Source organism: Poecilia reticulata, chromosome 2 (genome assembly GCF_904066995.2).
Source record: "Poecilia reticulata chromosome 2, P_reticulata-male-v2, whole genome shotgun sequence".
NCBI classification, from domain to species: Eukaryota; Metazoa; Chordata; class Actinopteri; order Cyprinodontiformes; family Poeciliidae; genus Poecilia; species Poecilia reticulata.
The window spans coordinates 38,582,446-38,604,053 of record NC_088831.1 but is presented as its reverse complement, the minus strand read 5'-3'; the positions used below and the strand labels follow the sequence as shown (position 1 = coordinate 38,604,053).

Below are 21,608 nucleotides of genomic sequence, written 5' to 3'. Positions count from 1 at the left end.
TTTTTAGAACTAATCACAACTTCTCCTTTGGATTGAGATCAGGGTAAGATGGTAATGCCACTTTGTAGCAGCTTTGGCTGCATGCTTTGAGCCATTGTCCATTTGGAAGACCAATATGTACCCAAGCTTTAATTTCCTGCCTGATGTTTTGAAATGTTCCTTTAATATTTCTACATAGCATTCTTACCTTGTGATGCCTTCTGTTGAAGTGTACCAGTCCTCCTGCAGAATTTGCTCTAACTGGGCTTGTCTACTTATGAATGGAAACGAAAGCTCAAGTTTTAATGAAAAAAATAATTGAAATATTTTAGAAGAGATCAACTAGCACTTAAACATATATATTTTTTCTTTTTTCTAACAAAATTGCAAAATTAAGAGCCCATTGGGCTCCTGCTAATGGTGCTACAAATATGATGATGTCATCACAAACATCCAATTATAATTGACGACATAATAAATCGACAGGGAAAAATTTGAATGCTGATTAATTTGATAAACAAAAAGAAATTGATGTGCTGAACTTTGAAGTGAGGTTGGATTTTAAGCACATTAATGATATGTGACAAACCTTAAACTTGGATTTTTCTTAGCTTGAAAATTGTTTTCTATAATCATGCACCTTTACATCTCTCATCTGTCACTATTTTCTTATTATTTTTAACATGTAAAAAATAATAATAATGCTTAAAAAGGGACTGTGACCAAAATGTTGCACATTTGAGAACATTTTGATAATGTGGGTTTCTGAAAATGGCTCAGTGTCCTGCACCCCCGTTTTTACATCTATAACAGACTGTTTACACCCAAAATTATGACTTTGCTGTCTTAATTTTGTATGAATTTCCAGCTAATTTTATTTCCCCATACAGTTTTCTGCTCAGAGTATTTTGGCAACTTTATTTAGAAGCATTTTTTTTATTTGTTTCGATTGCATTTCTAGTCATTCAAAGTGTAAAACAGCTGACAACTTAGGCCAGACAAACCAGCTGTTCCATCCCTGTCACAGATCAGTTTGAACAGCTTTTGTTCTAAGATTCTCTTTGTCAGCAAAACTGGAAGATGGATGTGGGAATCCCAGGTCTAATTCAATGAAAGGTGTCAAGAGGATCCAGATCACAGTAATGCATTCTGCTAAAGTAGTGTCTTGGTCAGCTCACACAACCTGCATGTTAAATTATAGAAATAGTGTGCACATCTGTGTTCTACCTTCCTTACTTCTTTTCTTTCTCTCTTTTAAATCAAAGGCTTATGAAACAGTGTGATTAACAATAAGTATCATCTGTGATTATATGTAAGTCCACTTGGGCGTCATTGAGCCACGCTCTGACCTTTACATTGAAAACATTAAAGCATATTTAACAAGTGATTCAGACGTGCTTGTTCATGTCACAACAAAATAAACCAAACTTACCAGCATGATGTTGTTTCAGCCCAAATCTTCTGTCACTCGTGACCTGTTTTCTATCAAAATAACAGTCACTGTTCAAATAAACTTAGCACACAAGTTCAGACCTGGTGTTGCTCACATTCACAGGCAAGAACCATTCTCATGAAGATTAATGTTTCTTTTTTTTTTTTCTTTCAAGTAATTTAATATGTGATAATTATTTTTAGGGATTAGAAATTTAGCAAGTCTTTAAGACATATGAGGGTTTTCTCTTTGTCTTTTTTCTATTTAAAATCAAAACATCAGGGCAGAAAGCATGAGGTGAAGAGCTCCAGGTTTTGTCCAGCACCATTTGAACTTGCACTTGGCAGCCAGTGAAGCCTACTGGTTAAATAACACATACAGCAATCTCAGCAGGTTGCCCAACCTTGGTTTCAGGCCATTGTGAAAACATAATACTACCGTGCATACGCCCACTCTGTCACTTAAACGCATGTGTCCGCCAAAAGAAACAGACATGGCTGCATAAACAAACACGCACGTGCAATTCACACACACAGCATAACTCCGAGCACACATTCACACATAAACTATTTATACGCAAAGAGAGGGCTGTTAAGAGCATTTTCACTTGGATCAGCGCACTTAAGGATGAAGTGTGCATGTTGAATCCAGTGTCCATATGGTGCATCAGAGAGCAGCTGAATATTTGGATAAGAATAGATTCGCATGAGTCCAGAATAGCACATTTTTACTTCACATCTGTTTACTTTAAAAGTGTATCTCTTGCATTTTTACACATCACTTGGTGACTTCATCACATCCCTTGAGGCACAGAATACACAAGTAAGTCAGAACACTCAACAGGATTTCTCTCTGCACGCAAGTAGCAACTGGTAAGGGAGGGTCTGCACTTGACCACAAACCTGTGGTCTTATCTGGTCTGGGTATATCCGAAGACTCCTAACAAAACATTCAGGTCAAGCAAAGTCAGGAGTAATTGCTGCAATAACTATAATTACAACAGAAAGGCAAACAGAATGAAATATTGTCTTTTTTGTTGTCATTTTGGTTTCTCAGTGAGAGTAACATAACTTGGCGGAGCTTACCCTTAGCCACAATGTACTGTGGAATATTTCCATAAAATACACACTGCATTCATCCAGAAGGTTAGGGTATTTTGTCAATAACTCTTGCAGCAATAGTAAGAAAAACATGAATAAAGTCTTGCATTTAGAGCTCAGTACGTGATAGAACTTTTTAGTATGTTGCCACTGAATGATAAACAAAATGCAAAAGTCACAACACAACAAAAAGTTATGCTAAAATGGAGACTTATCATAGCAAGTTTATTATTCGGTTTAAATATACTTTGTGGCTTTTGCTGTTGTGTTGTGACATTTGCATTTGGTTGACTCTTCTGGGCCACCGTAAAGTTAAAAATTAAATATATGAACCCTGTAAATAAAGACCCTTATTTTGAAGTTAAAGCTTAACCTTTCTCTACCAAATTTATAGTGTCAGTCAGCAGCAAAAATAACACTTGATGGATTTTCTAGGTTTCTGACCAGGTAGAAGAAAAACATTGATGATTAATAAGAAATGCTAAGGTGAGCCATGTGACACCTAGAAATATCCAAAACTCACAGCTAAATGCATGAATCATTTGTGACAAGAATTTCTAATAGCGGTTCTAAATTATATAAAGTGGGAACATTTTTCAGCATTTTTATGTCTAATGTTCAGATTAAGTAGATTCAAATTAGGGCTGCCTTTGAATACCTGTGTCATCTTTAAGTTTTTGCCACCCAATTGTTCAGACAACGGTGTTTCTTTAAGAGTGGTCTTAATTCAGTGACATGCAGTGCCTATGAAAAGCATTGACCCCCTCGGATGTTTTACCCTTTCATAACCTTTACAAAATTTAATGTCAAAGTAAAAACAGTTTTCTTCAAAATAATGACATAAAATAAATACAAATGTATACATTTTAAAGGATGATATGTATTTCCAAACTCAGATATCTTAAATCACAACCAAGTTACTGTTACCGTGAGTTTTATTAAAATGTTGCATATATCAAACATATTTTAAGCCTAAATTAGGAAATAAAAAATGCTTGAGTTTAGTTGTCTTGAAAAACTGAAAATATTAGTAAAAAACATAAATCATTACGTGCTGTAAATAGCTGCACCTTTTGTAATATAGTATGACAAATTCATGTCGTCACTGATCACAATGAAGCCTCTTTCATGAACAGTCTGTTTTTATTGTCTTACAAATATTAAGTTATCCACAAAAATAAAATAACTTAGATAATAACCATATTAAAACAGAAAAAATACAAACATACATTACATTTAACACTTAGAATACATAATGCTGACATCTTTCAAAGTTCTGCTGGACACTGTTTAGTATGTGCAAACTACTTATCAGTTATACTGGTTCCACAATCCCAGATTTCGGTTTTTCTGTTTTAAACACAGAAAATAAATTGCTTTAAATAAATTACACCATCTGATAAGTAGCTTACTTAAACTGTTCCTTATATATACTTTGCAGCTGACATCAGAATATCTTTATAGTACACACTGATAATTTGTGAAGCGAGTGAGTGTACATACAACAAGAAGCTTACAGTGTTGCACACAAGACACTGCGTCACAAGACAGGAAAGACTTTGCCTGATCTCACTTAAGGATGTTCATAGTGTGTGTGCAACTGGAGCTCGCTCATGTGCGCTCAATTTCTTGACACACTCGAACATCATTGATGGCATTTGTGCAGCATCACTCTTTTTTTTTTTTTATTTACAGTGCTGTTTAGATCACGTCAAAGATAAAATGTGGACTTGCTGGGTTTAATGTGCATTCTGACCATCTTCGTACATCACGTATCACATCATACAGACCACACATGACACACTGGAGAACTGCATATCTGTGCTGTGTTATTTGGTGGTCTGAAAACAGTGGCACAAATTTGTGTCTGTGGTTATTGTTTAAGTGGGTCCACACACTTAGTGTTTAGAAGTGGTACTTGGAAGCTAATTGTATTTCTTCCCTTTGAAGAAGGTGAAGGTGTGCCATGAGGAATCCCATAAAGCAACAGCAACAACATGCTGTCTTTTGGTTGACTTTACCTTCCGCCTGTCAGTTGTCACGTGTTCTTTGAGGGATGTCATAGTTGTTTTCAGGGCTATACTTTATTACACACAACATAACAACATTGATGGGAGGATTTACAAAGTATCAGTTAAACCTGCTCTGTCTTATGTGCAACATGACAGCTGCTATAAATAAATATTGAAACTCCTCAACTGCCCTTTAAGAAGGCACAAAATCTGCAAGTGCTGAAATATTATTTGTTGTTTTGAAATAATTCTGTTAATTTTCTACACTTGTGTGTTTAGATAGTGGTCAAGCGACATGAAAATGGCTGGATTCAAGCACTGTCATCAGTTGCTGATTGCGCTGCTTAGTGTATGAATTGTTTAAAATATACAAAGCAAATCAGAATTTCAAATAGATCTTAAACCAATAAAGCTAAGAAGAAATTTTACTTTCTTTCTGAAGCAATCCTCTTTGCTTAGTAAGGTTGAGATTACAACTATGTTCCATAGTCTCCAAAGAAGGGTGGTGTGTGGCAGCTTCAGGCACCTCCTGCATGTGCACGCTTTACACCGACCAACACAGGTTTCTGTTTGCCGCATCAAATGCGTCACACTGTCCTTCCATGACTTCTCTGCAACAAAAAAACTGCAGTCCATGACAAAAAACATTGGGGCATTTGTCTGTCTTTTAATTCTTATGTCTGGTGACTTTTAGTGTGTTTTTCTTCATTTGCAAACGCTGACCCACTCTGTTATCCTGCACTCTTCACAGACCACGTAGCAGCACCAATGGAACTTGCAGTTGCAGCGTTCGCTACGCGTCTGCTGCAGAATGTTGTGCCCCCTCCCGCAGCACAGGCTCTCACAGTTGTCCATCCCCGGGCTGGTCTTGTTGCAGATTCGTCCCTGTGTGCCCGCCGAGTCTGAGCTAAGGTCCCGGTCACAGAAATCAGGCGACTTCTCAAAATACACTAGCTCCCTGATGTTAAGCCGCCGGCGATGTGAGTGGTGGTTCTCTCGATGACTGTGATGGTGGTTGTGGTTGTTGTGGTTGTTGTGGTTGTTATGGTTCGAATGGTCCAGCTGGCCGTTATTCCTGTTTTGAGCCTTGATAAGGGTGGCAATGTGGAAACGTTCTTTTAGGATTGAACCCACCAGCCGAAACTCTGGAGTGACCTGCCAGCAAGTCTTGAGCTGGCAGCTCCCTGACGTCCCGTGGCACTTGCATTTCCTTCGCATGTTGTCGAGCACCACCTGGAAGACAACAGAGGACGACAGGACGAGAAAATGGGGAGGAGGGAGAAGAAGATGAGATAGGAAGAACAAGAATAAGGTTGATTAATGATTTTGTTCAATGATTTTGGCTTTTAAAGTTTTAGGCACTAGTAAATAAATGCAAATGCTTTTTATTGGAGGTTTATGTGACAGAGCAACGCAAAGCTGCGCATGATTATCAGGTGATAGAACAATTATACAGAATGTTCACTTTGCAAATACAAATTTGAGACATGTAGCAATTATTTTCATCCTTATACTCCTAAATAAAATTCATGTTGGCTAAATTGTCACCTACTTAGTAAATAAGTCCAAACGTGTGCAACTAATTTTCCGTATAAACAGACTGTACGTGATATTTGAATACCTCACACATAGCAAATAATATATCTTGGGATGAAGTTTAGGAGAAGATTAAAGCTGTTAGGTCAGAAACCAATATGGCACAACTGTAAATCTACCAGGGCATGATTGCCCACCCAGACTTACTAGTTAAGTTAGGAAAGCATGAATCGGAGAAGTGTTCCAGCTGACCTTGGTAACTCTGGAGAAGCTGCAGAGATTTATAGGTCAGCTGGAATAATCTGTTGACGATTACTCATGCACTCCACAAATCTGGTTTTATGAAGATGACTTGATAAAAAATAAGCCACAAGACGTTCAGATTGCCACAAGCCATGCAGGTCACAAAGCAAATATGTGGAAGCAGGTGTTCTGGTCAGATATGACCAATATTTAACTTTCTGGAGAACATACAAAACACTTCACATCGAAGGAAACTAAATGGAGATAAATAAATCCTGAAAAGAATAATGTTTCCACAACCCATGTAAGGGGCAACAAGATGCAGTAAAGAATGTGCAATTGGCAGATGAATCATAGCTGAACATCGTCATTATTGGACTGTGAATATCATCATGAATGGACATCCTCATGGAAAATGCTTACACTTAAGTGTTTGATTTTAATTCAAAACATGAAAAAAAACATGCATATATTTTTCACTTTACTTCCTTATAGTTATCTAGCACATAAAATGCAACTACATAAATAAATAAATTGAAGGTTATAATAGTAAAATCAGAAAATGTGAAAAAGTTCAGCAGGTACTGTACTTTCACAAGGCAGTGCATGCACTGTATGAATTGTGTGTGTTTTTTTTCTTTTTTCTCCAAGGTCCTATGTATGCATGCCATAGAAACCATTACAGAAATAGACAGCTCCCCAGTAGGAAATCCAGGTGGTCTGACTCTGAGTATGTGGTTAAACCTACTGATATCAAATAACACAGTGGATGCAGGTGTTACCCAAACAGACAGCACTGTCATTATTCATGGTTTGGCATGAAGTAATGACTCCAGGGATGACCCTCATGTAACAGCATTACACACATAAGGGCTTTGTGGTATTTACATATTTTCACTTTAACGGTTTAAGAGGATGCCAGACACAGTCGATGTTCATTTTAAGTGTGCAGAAGGCTCTGATAAAGCTGGTTAAACTACTCTTTGACACACAAACAAACTATCACAATGCTTGAAAATAATTGTAGGTAACTCGACTCAGGATCTTGATGCATAAATATAACCTCATTCATTTCATTTGGTGCAGACGTAAACAAACAGAAACAAGTCCTACAAGAGCCATGTCCATTTTTGTAATGTGTGCACATATGTGTGTTGGTGGGTGTTTATCAGTCAGCACCAGTCCAAAACTTTAAGATCCAATTACCAACAGGAACACCAGGCCACCCAGAGTACTGACAGATGCTACTGCTGCCGCCCCTATCAACAGACACACACATACACACACACACACACGCACGCACACGCACACACCCCTACACACAAACACACACATGTCGGGCACTAAAGATATTCTAAGCAACAAAGCTCAGAGGCATGTAGAGAAGTACTGCCCTTGCCTGAATGAAATGAAATGTACTGATGCATTTTCATTTTCCTTCTCACTGTGCCAAAAACAAAATTTTGCAAAGTTCTGCATGTTCCCAACAAATGTGCTAGATGTTCTTCTTGATAACAAATGGCTTGCAGCAATATCACAAGCAGGCATAGCCATGAAGTACAAAATATACCCTTTCACAATGATAATTTATGAATAACCATGCAGTTCCTCATGAAGTGACTTCAGAGAAAGTGGGAGAAGGTCACATGTTTAATACCTGACCTACTTAAAATCTTACTATGGCAATTGTTTTTTTTGTGTGTTTTTTTTAACATTCTTGGTGTAATTACGCCACTGGTTTCTTTGGTTCTATCTGTTTTACTCACTGTTAGAACAAAACCCTTAAAATCTCCTGCTAAGGTTTCTGGGTCGGGGCACACTAGCAGATCTTCACAAAGTGTCAGTCAAAAGATATATTTGTTACTTAAATGACATTTATAGGTACATTGTAGCTCCTGTTTGGATATATTTATTTCACCATCAGTTGAATTATTTAGAGTGGCGCTCAGAAGTGTAACATACTATTACGATGGCAAATTTTGGCAAGTAAAAACTGTATCTAATTGTTTTGTTTATATATTTGTTTTGTTAATATATAATTAAACTGAAAAATAAAAATAATTTTTAGAAAAGAAATAGAAAATTAATACTAAAAGCTTCAATAATCTGCTTGCATATATGTCCACATCCTTAAAGTGATGCGTTGTTGAAGCATGGTTTGATTCACGCTAGGTTGTTTTTCTTCTCTTGATGGCATTCTTGTCTTTAGTCGTACTGGAGTGACTGGATTTACCTGAACTTATTCATGTATCTCATTGTACTGGATGGGTTCTACATGTAACAATCTCTCAATATAGAGATGGGATTTACTAAGAAATTCTAAAGTTTTAAAGAAAGAATCCAGTCCTGGTTAAAATCTCCAAGAACTTTGTTGACAATGATGTAGCACATCACCAAAAGAACATCACTTCATGACAGTGAAGCATGGCAGTAGCACCATCATGCTGTGGGATAAATTTTCTTCCAATGAAATCAGATATTTTGTAGAGCAGGATGATATACCAAACAACTATAAATACCAGACTACCAGTTTTGACCCAAAACCTTCAGGTCTGTGTTATGAAGTTGTAGATAAAAGTCTCGATAGCTCCTCTTCCACTATAGTAGAAGATGTCAGACATAATGATTTGCTGCTTTGGTGGATTTACATCAGAGATTCAACAATGAGTGGACGTCACATTTCTCGTGTGAATTACCGTATTTTCCGCACTATAAGGCTCACCTTCAATGAATGGCCTATTTTAAAACTTTTTTCATATATAAGGCGCACCGCATTATAAGGCGCATAGAATAGACGCTACAGTTTGGGTTGCCAATTTGTTCCGTACTCTATTATTACACATCCACATTTGTAAAGAAGTGGTCCCCGAATACTTTATATAGTAGCTGCCCCAGTCATTGTTTCACTCACGGTGTTGGTGTTGCGATATTGTGTCCAATTGCTTTCTGGGTAACACAGACCAACCGACACGCTGCCGCCGCAGTCTATGTCTCTCTTCCCCCGCCCCTCTGCCCCCCATGGCTTTAAATGTATTATCAAACTTTATTAACAAACCAGCGTTCTGACAACTATCCCAGCATGCACCGCGCACTTCTTCTTCTACTGGGAAAATGAAGTCGGCGGCTGCTTACTGTAGTTGCTAGACCTGTTGTGGCTCAATATTAGTCCATGTATAAGGCGCACTGTCGGCTTTAGAGGAAATTGAAGGTTTTTAGGTGCGCCTTATAGTGCGGAAAATACGGTAGCTAAATATAAACCTCATACTTCAAAAAGTTTAAGAGGTGGATGGAGGAAAGGAGAAGCTCTCTTAGCTGGGCAAATGAGGACAAGAATCAGACGATGATCACAGCAGCCATCACAGAGAATGATTTTTCTTCCCCAAGATGTTGAACACTGTTTGATCATTGTTGTCATCTTTGTTCAGGAGAGAGTTAAATCACTAGTTGGTGCATTACGTGCACTAGCAACCAAAAACCACTGATTCATGCTCATGAGGAGGGATTTTCTTTTGCAGAAGATTTTGTCTAAGCAGGCAAATAATCCTAAGATCTGCACCCGGTTTAGCTAATATGTTTATTTTGATTGTACAAAATACATATTGCATTAAAGATAGGAAAAAAAGTTCAATCATGTTGTATTCTTAAGACCCAACAATCTGACATGCTAAGATTGTTTTTACACTTTCAAGATCCAGTTGATCAATTCGGTTTAAGTCAACAATACTTCATTATTCCAATGGGAAATTAATTATTGTCATATCATCCATGTACAAGTCATGCAAATGAATAGATTTTAAAAGTGCTGGCATTATCTTGTAGAGTGAATGCTGTAATGATCATTTAAAAGATGGCAAAATATTTTTGTATCATTGCATGATTTGGTTACAGTTTGTTGAGATAAAAAAAAATAACACACAATTGCACTTTTTGTTTAAACAATGTTGTACTGATTTAGAGGTTTGAAAGGAAAGTTTAAAGGAGCTGTGATCAGTGGAGAGTGGATAATAAAGGCTGTAAGATTTTAGGATAAACAACAGTAAAACAGTTCAAACAGCACTTGCACTGAGTTTAGAGAGCAGCTTTGCAAGTTTTTAGAAAGAGTCAGAGGCAACCCCAGAATCACAAACGTCCGGGCCTTAAACACACAGCAAAGTCTGTAATCATGAAACGCTCCAGCCCACTTAAACCTTAAAGAGACAAACTGACCTAGGAGTCATAATTGCATCCACATTGCTACTGTTTGATGACGGGTCATTCACAGCGGGATAGGGGGTTCAAAGACGAGTAGAACTAGAAAAAAGAGCTTCTGTGCAGTGTTATTCTAATGGTATTTGGATGCATAAAATCTTTCATATACAATACAAAAATTGTATTTCTTTTTTTTAAACAAGATTGAGGAAGTGTTTTTTTGTTATGTATTCTGAATAATCAACAGATTTAAAGCTTTATGATCTCCAAATCATATTTTCAGAAATATATGTTCCAAGAAAATGATGGGAAACTGCTTTATGATGGACATTTTTGGTGCGTGAACTACAAAGATTGATAGGTATAAGCATTTTCAGATGGGGGTCTCAAGCATCTCATTCTTCACTATACAGAATCTGGTCTCCAGGCTGCCACAGAGTTTTTGGGCCTGCCAAAAAACTGAGACATTATATATTAGACAGAAGCACCACAGCAACAAATTTCACAATGAATAGCAAAGCAATGACTTGATAATAATGTTACCCGATCTGAAACCATGCAATACAAACTCTGTATGCATTGATGAAGAATCCCTAATCTCAGCATGCCAAATACTTTGTCTTGTTGGCATTGCCAAAAAATTTAAAATTTTTTCTGGTGTATCAGTAAATAATCATATGTCATAAAACATTATTGCACTTAGTCAGCATGTGTGGAACAATAAGAAATAGTGTGGCTGCAGCTAATGCCAAAGATAAACTGGATCAGTACAATTCTTTAAGCAGCAAAAAACCACTTCTGTAAGAAAATAGTTTGCAAGTTAGATCAATGTTACTTACTTCCATATGCTTATGTGTGACTACTGGTTACCACAACCATGCATGAGACAGTAGGAAGTGATTAGCTGACCCTTCAATCGACTGTCTAAGCCCATTACCAACAGTTTCACAATCATCTTGATACATTAATTCGGTTTTAGTTCCGAAACATCAAATTATGAAATGAACAATCCAGGAATTCCTTTCATGGTCGATCAAGACTTGATCTTTAATCTAGTTTTCCAAAACAACAGAAAGAAGGAAAAATAAATTTTAATCAAGATGGACTGGTGGAAGAATCAGACTCAGAGATTATTTCTGCCAAACAGCTAAGCAGAACAGATTACTTTCAGTGGAACATGTACCACAGGCAAAGGGAATGTTGCATTTTATATCTTCAAACTCTGCACGTCATAGCCAATTAAGTTTATAGTCTCTTCCTTCACAGCTGAGGTTTGGACTTGAATAGAAATACAAAAAAAAAGTTCTTTCAAAATAACAGAAATTGCATCTGATTTCAATTTTTACACTTCTGTCAATGTGTCATCAAAGGAATACCATCTGTTAGATCTTTTGTGGGATATATTTGTTCATTAAACCCATTGTTAACATATGCACACCCTACGCCCTTAACGGGCAAAGTTTAAAACAGAGTCTGCAAACCCCATAAACCTCAACAAAAGAAAAGAACTGTGAGTGAAATGTGCTCTAGGTGTTTAGGAAACACTCTTTTGGCATGTAGATGAAAGACAAAAAAGGTAAAATTTGGGCCATTAACAGGTGACAGGAAATAAGGAAGCTGTCTGCTCTCGCTCTAATTGAAGTGGTCTGCCTGTAAAACATGTGATTTGATCCATCAAACAAAGAGCATTAGCTATGAGTATCTAGTACAAGAGGAAATAAAGACATGGGCTAAAATTGGATGACTGATCAAACACTTCCTGTCTGAGCTAAAAACTTTGTGGCTTTATATTTTCCGACAGAGAGCATTCAAAGACTCGAGGAGGTTGATTGAAGATCACAGGAAAGATTGTGATTTTTAGAAACAACAGAAAAAGTCCTGTTTCACATTATCTTTACCAATGAGTATGTTTGGAGCAAAGCCAGAAAATCAGTTGGAGAGTCCGAAAATTAACCCTAAAAATATTGATGTTAAATTTAGGACAGATGGAAAATGAGATTACAGGCCAGGTTAATTTGTGTGTGTTGGTATTATCAGCAAATCACCTCTACATCTACCTGATACTCTCTGAGCTCAGATATTGCCTACTGTTACTTGCCATAAAGATTATATTGCTTCCGTAATCACACCTAATCTCATCCCATGCTTGAGAGTCTTAGACATGTGAAACAGGATTAACAAATACAGGTCAAAGGCTTGGATAGAGAGAAAAATGGATAGTTGAGAAAAGAAAAACAGTTGATATTTAGTGTAAACAACCTGTCACATAAACGAATCCCAACTTTCTCGTTTTTCAGTTATGTGTTTTCTGCTGTGGCCTTTGGTGTCAAAGACGTTTTGAGGTACTGACGTATTAAGATGTTGTTTCTATCACTGTAACAGAAAGAATAACCTGATATCTTTTGTTAGAATTATGCTTCACCCTGGCTGGAGATGGGCACCAGCACCCCTCCCGACCCCACTGAGGGAAAAAGGGTGCAAGAAAATGGATGGATGGATGCTTCACCCTTTCAATAGATTTCCCGTCAATTGTAGGATCATTTAAAGCTTTTCTGCTTACTCCCTACTAATGGTGTTTTCACACCTGATAGTCTGGTACAGTCGGTGCGATTGGGGACCAAAATTGAAACATTTGTACATTTTCAACTGGTCCGATTCGCTTTCGCACTGAACTGTGTCAAACAATCCAAACAACCTTATTATTCCCTTGCCTGTGGTGACACCAAGGGCCACTGAAGGAAATGACACAAAAACCTCTGGACAAGACATTGAGTCCAAATTCCTTCTTCACGAAATGAAAACAAAAATGGAGTGGCATCAAATTTTTGCAGTTGTAGGATTTCTCTAGTATGAGGGCCTTTGCTTCCTCTTCACTCCACATCAAACAGCGAGCCATTTCTCCAGCTAGCATAAGACAAGCACTTTTGTTTTTTTTTGTATTTCCCCATTTACCCTGCTGCTAACATGGTGGAGCTGTGTCTGGGAGCTCTGTGGACCGGAGTTCAGCTGAAGACTGAAGATCCAAGTCCGAGCTTTGGGGAAATAAGCCTCGCATTGGAGAAGCAGGCGTTAATTCACCAAATGGCTGCAATGGGAGATCCAAAGATTCGCCATGGGGAGCCATTAAATCCGGAAGGCACTATAATTTATTTCAAATTACCTCTCGTGATCTGGCCTCTCAATATCAGAGGTTAATTATCTGTACAAAATATGATCCACAAAAATCATAGGCATATATAAGCAAAGTAAAAACACCTATACACTACAAAGAAAGTCAATTGTGTACCATATTTAGAACAGACATCTGGCAACTTTTAATGGGCTTAAGAGAGTTGACAGAGGCATCTATAAAACAACCCCAGACAGAGATCAAATACAACATATTGGTGGCAGACTAGGACTGGAGGCGACATAACACAGTAGACCAAAGGAAACTACATACAAGCCACAGAGTAAAACGAAGGAATAGCTGAAGAAAGAATTGCATTTCAGAGCCCTACAGTTATTTGCCTATGAAAAATTTTGGATGCCTCTTGACAATAGTCAATAATTACAGTGATGATTTTTCAGAACATACAAACTTAATGAGGCAGTTCGGTGCATGCACTTGCCTGTTGCAGCTATTTCGTAACAGATATTAAGACTCAGGACTGCAGTATGCCAAAGGAAAAGTGTTGGTACACGCTATTAGTTCTGTCACTTCAATTAAGGTTTGAATGAGTCAATGGGCAACTCTGCATTTATGAATCAGGAGGTGATGACCAGTAGTGAGAATATGAGGAAAACTCCAGCAGCATGACGAAGACCTCAAAAAAACAAAAAAAACATTGAATGTGGTTATAATTAGTCTTTCCTGACAGCTCATTTCTTTAAGCAGTAAATTATTGTGCCTCCCACCTTGGACTAATCTGAAAACCCGACAAGGTAATGCGGTTGTTTTTCTAAGTGATGTTTCAAATTGACAATTAGGAACACATTTATAAGTTGCAACACGGGCTGGATGCAGTAAATGATGTATTCTGCATATGGAATCACACACATTGAGCAATGTGTTTGCCAATAACAACCAGCTCTACTGTGCCAGTAAAAATTAACCTCTTATTCCTAGTTTAGCTTGCTGCTTTAAGTTTGATCATTGCACTAAACCCTGTGTCATTAACAAGAACTTCTTTTGGGAAAATCCAAATCTAACGTCTGCGTGTCCCATGCTCGACCCCTCTTGACAGATAAACAGCTCAGACTCCATTCGCAGCCTTGTGTTTGCCAGTTCAAAGGAGATCTGCTAAAGAACCCTAAAGCCCAACAGAAAGCCCGGGCAAAATCAAAGCACACAAACAAATCCCACAGCAACACATTAAACCCAGACATCACTTTAAACAAATCAAACGCCTTGCTTCAAAAGAGCAGCTAAGCACGCGCATATGAATACACATGCTGACACGATGACATGCAGTTACAGGGCAAACGTATACAGCCAGGCAATCTTAGACTGTGTGTGCAGTTGTGTCTATGTATGCAGCATTTACTCACTGTTAATTACACACAGTATCCCCAGCTCTCATTTAAAGACTCTAATAAAATGTTATTACAGACATAAGCACTTCCACCTGTTGAGCTTTTACTGTGCATCATTTGCCTCTGCACATACTCATGAGTGTGTGTTTGTGTGTGTGTGTGTGCATGAGTAAAGCAGACACATGTACTCTACTAGTATCTGCACAGTGTGTGCGAGTACTGATCTGCTTGTTCTGTATCTTCAGAAAGGGCCTGCACGCCACCGAGGATATAAAATGTCCTCTTGAGAACTGCCGGAATAATGCAGCACTAAAGTTTCTTGATCAAACAGTCGATTCCTTTTGTGTGGTTTCTGAGTAAGTGAATTAACCTGAATTGCCTCTTATGAGCAGTTTATCATTGCTCATGGGTTAAATTAGCCATTAAACGTCCCAGTTTTGCTGGTTTGGGCAGATCTCAAAGGGGTGCCGTTCAAATTCATTATGACTTGCTAATAAATCTTAGAGAGCCCCAGTTAAAGCTGTGTTAAGCCCTCACATACACAAAGTTAGTCCTCGATTGCTTTAAAACATCTGCTTTACAAAAACAAGTTTTTCTATTAAAACTCCTCTAAAGTGGCTGATTAACTTTAATCACCAGCTCTTTCCGTTATTGAGGAGTTTGGCATTTTGGTACAAAGCAATGCTTTCATTCACAATGTGACTTGTCCTGCAAAAGTGTTCACATCCCCTGGGTGTTTTTATTTTTTTATTTTTCTCACATCACAACCACAGACTTCAATCTATGTCAATCTAATGGTAAGCAAAAATACTAACACAGAGGTTTATGAAGGTGTAATAGATGGATTTTTATTGTTTTGTTTCCCCAAAAAATACAAAATATAGCATGCATTAGTATTCAATGCTTAATAGTTTTCATAGTCAATTCCAAATTGACTGAAGCTCCATCAAATTTGATGGAGAAACGTTCATTTTAAGTCCACAGGTTCTTAACTGGATTTAAGGCTGAATTATTGCTCCATATTCTGTTTGGCTGTCTTCAACCCATCCATCACACCCAGGAACCTCTGTTGTTAAGTGTTACTAATATGCAATGCATAGCTTCTTGCTTGCAGGCCAGAAAGTTCAGTATTTATCTCATCTAACCAGAGCACCTTCTTTCACAATTTACTGCAAATGGTGTGTGGTAAATTGGAAACTGGTCTTCAAATGTCTTTCAACATCTTTTTTCTTCCCACCATTGTTTGATAAAATACATATTTGTTTAGTGCACTTGTCTCCTCACCCTGACTGTTTTTAGATGAATGACCATATCTCTGGGTTTTCTATTGCACCATACTCTTTCCATTTTCACATGATGGATGGAATGGTACTCGGTGAAATCTCCAGAGCTTGGGGCAGTGTTTTCAAACTTTACTCCTGACCTGTCATAGACTTCATGATGGGGTTTGTTCACTAATGATGCACTGCATTTTATTTTGGTATATCAGAGTACAGAGGCTGAATGCAACTGCACACCACAATTTTCATGTATGTGTAAATGAAAATTGTGTAAATATTTATTACAAAGCATCAATCATTTTTCTTTCACCCCATAATTAGGTTCTAGGTCATGTTCATCTGTCACTAAAATTCAATGGAGTTAGTGAAGTAAGATAGCATAAGCATGAGCGCTTCTCCAAGGCGCTGTTTCTGATCGTTTTCACTGTAAGTAGTTTGCTTAGATTGTAATCACAGTTGACATTTGTTCAACCACCTACAGTGGAGTAAAATGAAAATGTTGAATATTCTTATTTCAACATTAAAGGCAAGTCAAATTTGACTTAAAAACATAGAAGAAGAAAAAACATGGATATAAGCTATCACTCAGATGTTGAGCTACAAGCTACAGATATTTATGCAACAGTGGTAAAAAGGAGTAGAGACAGGTAGCTGCCTTCCTGCAAAGCTGCAGCCTTTCTTTCTCTTTGCTCCCCTGCAGTCTGGGCCTGATGGTAAATCGTAATTACCAAGACGCTTGCCAGTAACACAGCAGACTGTTGTGTAGCCGGCACTGTCACCACCTGCCTACCTAATGAAAAGACAGGATTCAACAGAACCTTGACATGGCTCTTAAATCTGCAACATGAACACACAGAAGTGTGCCAAACATTCATTTTTGAAGTGAGCTCTTTAAATGATAAGGATACTCCAAGGGGGAAAAAAAACAAAAAAAAACTATTTAGCCAAGACATTTATTGCCTGCTTATGTTTTATTGACTTCAAACTGTGAACTACTGAACAGCCATGTGTGCAGCTTACAGCTGCTTAACAATAGAGGAAGGCTGGACTGTGTGTTTTTGCAGCAAAATGGATGTGGAATGGATTTTTTCTCAGCACTAAAAAGCAAAAAGTATTGTTTTAAAACCTGTTCAAAACTTGTAGCTTACGTAATAGAGTTATTTATATGATGCCACAAATTGTCTTTGTCATTTTTAGTTTCTGCCAGAGAGAGGTTGGAGGAGGTAGAGTAGGGGAGAAAGAAATGAGGGAAGGAAGGGCGAATCTCTTTCTACTTTCCGCCCCGCTGTTTGAAGTCTAAAATCTTTTGCAGGGTTTTAAACATCTGTTTCCAAACTGCCAGCAGTCACTAATTAGGGCTAAAAACAAGACGGGACGTCGTGAGAACCCTCGGGTGGGCATGAGGCAACATGCACACTCCGTGAAAGGAGAAAAAAAAAGAAAAAAAAAAAAAAACCCACGACATTCCTTTGCTTAAAGACTACTCCTCTGAAGGGGGGAGTGGGACAGGGGAAAGACCGGGCTGGAGGGAGGTGAGGTGGTGATAGCAGTAGGTTGCTGGAAGGAAAAGACACAAGAGATGGGTAGGCGTTATTTTACAGCCCCACCTGTCAGTGTTTTCTGTTTTATACAAGGGACCTTGTGTATGCATGTACATGTTTGTGGCTTGTTTTTAATAGGGCTTTATTGTACTTTACAACTGAAGTGATCAGATGTGAGCTGTTGCAGTTCTTCACTGACTCATTTGCTTCTCCATCTTCACCTCCACCTTCTGCTTTTTTCTCTTTTACTGCTTTATTTCTCCCCTAAGTTATTTACCTTCACCTATAATTGGCTCTGTCTACTGTTAGTGCTCACTGAAGTAGTGCTCTCCAGCCTGTGGCCACCTGTAACCTGTTGGAGAGCAGACTCAATATATAGCTGGTGTGGTACTTAATAATTAACTTCCTTCATTACACAAAGAGAAGAGTCCATGAAGTGCTTTTTAAAAGATAATTAAGATTATGTGCTCTGCATTCTAACTAATGTGTTGGAGATCTGAGTCTAACAACAGTGACATTTGAAGAACACTTTATCTCTACAAAGGTCATCAGAGGCCATCAGTCCTGTCAGTAAGCAGGGGCCTGGAGTCTAAAACCATCATGACCACTGAGACTGACAGAGGAGGGATTTGAACTGGCAACCTACTGGTTACAGGTCAACTACCTGCTGAGCCAGCGTTACACCCTATTTTATTTTATAGTTTATATAGATAAGCTACAAATATCCCCACTGCTGCAATGTTAATCTGGTCTATTGATTTTTATTATAATAAGGTTTTCTATGACAGTAATTATGTCTGAAGGGAACGCGCCTCCCTCACATTTGAAAAATATTTGTTTTGGAACCCAAAACATTTACGATAGAATACTACTTCTCCCAGTGCTGTCATAAAAGTTGCAGCATGTAAATAGCTTAAATATATTTGTTAAAATTATCATTATGTGGTATGGCATAAGACAGAAAATCTATGAAAAAAAAAGCTCCTCTGCCTTCTCCCAGTCCTCCCAGTATAGACATACACCATCCAGTGAGACATAATTAGAGCCAGGGGGAGGGCTTTAGCGCTGTCAGCCACTCTTGTTCTAAAACCCTCTGCCTTGCTTTCTGCTATGCTCCAACTGGTTCACCACAAAATTTCCTGCCATGAATGCTAGTTACTGATGATGCTGGATAATTGGTTTTCCTATACGTTGTTTCTCTGTCATTAGTACATTTAGCGCCATGTACATGAGGTTGATTGACGGCACTAAGATGCTCCTTCTGACTCTGAATGGTTGTTTTTGACTGGGTAATTTTGCAGACAGCTAGTGACATTGGGAGAAGGTGGAGGAGCCTGGTCTTTTCACAGACTGTCTCATATTATCCTGTCACAACATGGTAACAGTTTTAATAAATATGGAGAAAACATATTTTTGCTAAAGTTACTTAAATTATAGTTTTCGCAGAGAGAACTTGCAAACTCCATGCATTTGAACAAAGGATCTTCTAGCTGCAAGGCCACGTTGCTACTAACTATGCCACTGTCCAGCACAAGTTAAATATGTAAAAACTGTTGACCAAAATTATATTTTGAATCAGTCGGCAAGAAGTCCTCGAAAATAACATGCCAACACACTACATGTTGATTAACTATCATGTCACAATACAAGGGGATAACATAATAATCAAAATTAATTAGTCAAATTATATCTTTATCACTGTAACTTGAATTGTAAAGCTGCAACGAAGAGCATATTGAATTCTGCAGATGTGTTGTTTCAAATTGTACACCAGTGAATGGTAATGGAAGATTTTAACAATACAACATCTCAGATTAACAAAATGTGTCTTGTTAATGAGCATTTCAACTGGATGTGTCGTTTTATGAAGATAAGCAAAGAAAACAAAACAAAACAAAGATGCATGTTGTGCCGTGAGACAGCCTGAGTCAATTTGCCTCCTTTAAAACCTGAATTACGATGAAGCACTCATTCAAATCAAAACAGAAATTGTGTAACCGAAACCGAGTCAGTCTGTTTAAAAAAAATAAGAGGCCTCACAGAGTAAAATATAGGCTTTGTTTAGCTTAGCAATTCATTATTACTCATGTTATATCAACTCCCCCTCACTAATAGAAACCTTTTGTCATCAATCTGACAAGCTGCCAGTCTTGGCCAGGATTGTCTTTCATAAGACATTTTTAATCTCGATGGGATTTTCTTGGTGAAATAAAGGCTAAATACAAAAATAACATCAAATACATGTGAATATGACTAACTCTAATGTCCACCTACAGCAGAGAGGCCAGCTGTTGTTGCATTCAGCTGACGATCGCATTTGTGTTTTGTCTGCAAAATCAAGGGAACCAGAAGTAAACTGATGAAAAGATACGATCCCAAATTACTCTGGAGGAAACGGGGGAACAATGAGCAATTTACGGTTGCTACTTGACTCTCTGCCACAACAGAGCTGGTCGCTACCCAGCTTATCAATGTCATTTACATTTTTTTCTTGCGTTTCCCCAAGGGCAAATCCTTTAGAAGTAGTCATCAAAACAATGCTTGAATGTCTTTTCAAACGGTGGCGGTTGTAATGGTTGCCTTTGAAAAAAAAAAAAAAATTAAACTGGCAAAATTCTCAACTAATTACAACCTCTTGCACCTCCATTAATCTTGTCATAAAAGACATTAATCAAGAGTAAAAAATGTGTTGACAAAAGACAGCCAGTGTGACAATCTTATATCATTATCATTTCTGTTAGAAAAAAAAAAAAACATTGAATTTTGAGCTTCTGTGTAAACAAGATCAGCGGATCCAGTCTTAGAAGTCTTAGAAGAAACAGCAAATGTAATGTATCTCAATATATTCTTTAAAAAATGCACTTTATATTTAGACTCGACTTGTCTTATCTGGGCTGCACAGTGGCGCAGTTCGTAGAGCTGTTGCCTTGCAGCAAGAAGGTTCTGGGTTCGATTCCCGGGCCCAGTCTTTCTGCATGGAGTTTGCATGTTCTCCCTGTGCATGCGTGGTTTTCTACAGGTTCTCCGGTTTCCTCCCACAGTCAGTCAGGTTAATTGGCCTCTCCAAATTGCCCCTAGGTGTGAGTGTGTGTGCATGGTTGTGTGTCCTGTGTGTCTCTGTGTTGCCCTGCAACAGACTGGCGACCTGTCCAGGGTGACCCCGCCTCTCGCCCGGAACGTCAGCTGGAGATGGGCACCAGCAACCCTCCCGACCCCACTGAGGGACAAGGGTGCAAGAAGATGGATGGATATTGTCTTATCCATTAACACATACCAAAGTTTTTGGTAGCATGTGAAAGAAAAAACTTGAAAATTGCAATAAATTTACACAGAAAAGACACATTAAGCGTTGGACAAAAACGGAGAAATTATGAGTTTAGAAGAAGTAGGGAAACTTAAAGATGCCAGAAACTATTACTGAGGGATGGATGTTAATGTTTGTCTATTACTCCTAATAATTAAATCTCAAATTTCCACTTCCTCAACAGAGAAACCGTGTTCACTGCATTTTCATTCAGACTTACTGTTTTATGAAGAAAAGTACTAGTTCTATTATACTAACTATTTAGCAACATGAATAAATATTTTTGCCACTTTCTCTCTATCCTTCTGGAAATATTATGACCAAATTATTAGTGTCACACAAATGAAGAGACACATGTAGGAAACACTTAGCATCAGACCTGAAATGTCTTGTCTTCTAGATGTCATTGTTTTTATTTTGTTTGTTTTAATTTGTTGGACAGTCACAAAATTGAGCATCAATGTAATGTAGTAAAAGA

At 38.0% G+C, this 21,608-nt stretch overlaps 1 protein-coding gene across 2 annotated transcripts in view; it reads right to left on the bottom strand.

The window, feature by feature from the left end:
- Positions 1–3,635: 3,635 nt before the first annotated feature.
- Positions 3,636–21,608, bottom strand: part of wnt10a (wingless-type MMTV integration site family, member 10a) — a 33,165-nt gene continuing 15,192 nt past the window's right edge. For both annotated transcript variants that reach the window (XM_008402736.3, XM_081604559.1), the window contains exon 4: positions 3,636–5,756. In XM_008402736.3, coding sequence (XP_008400958.1) covers positions 5,229–5,756 — 528 coding nt within the window. In that variant the 3' untranslated portion in view covers positions 3,636–5,228. The remainder of the gene's footprint in view (positions 5,757–21,608) is intronic.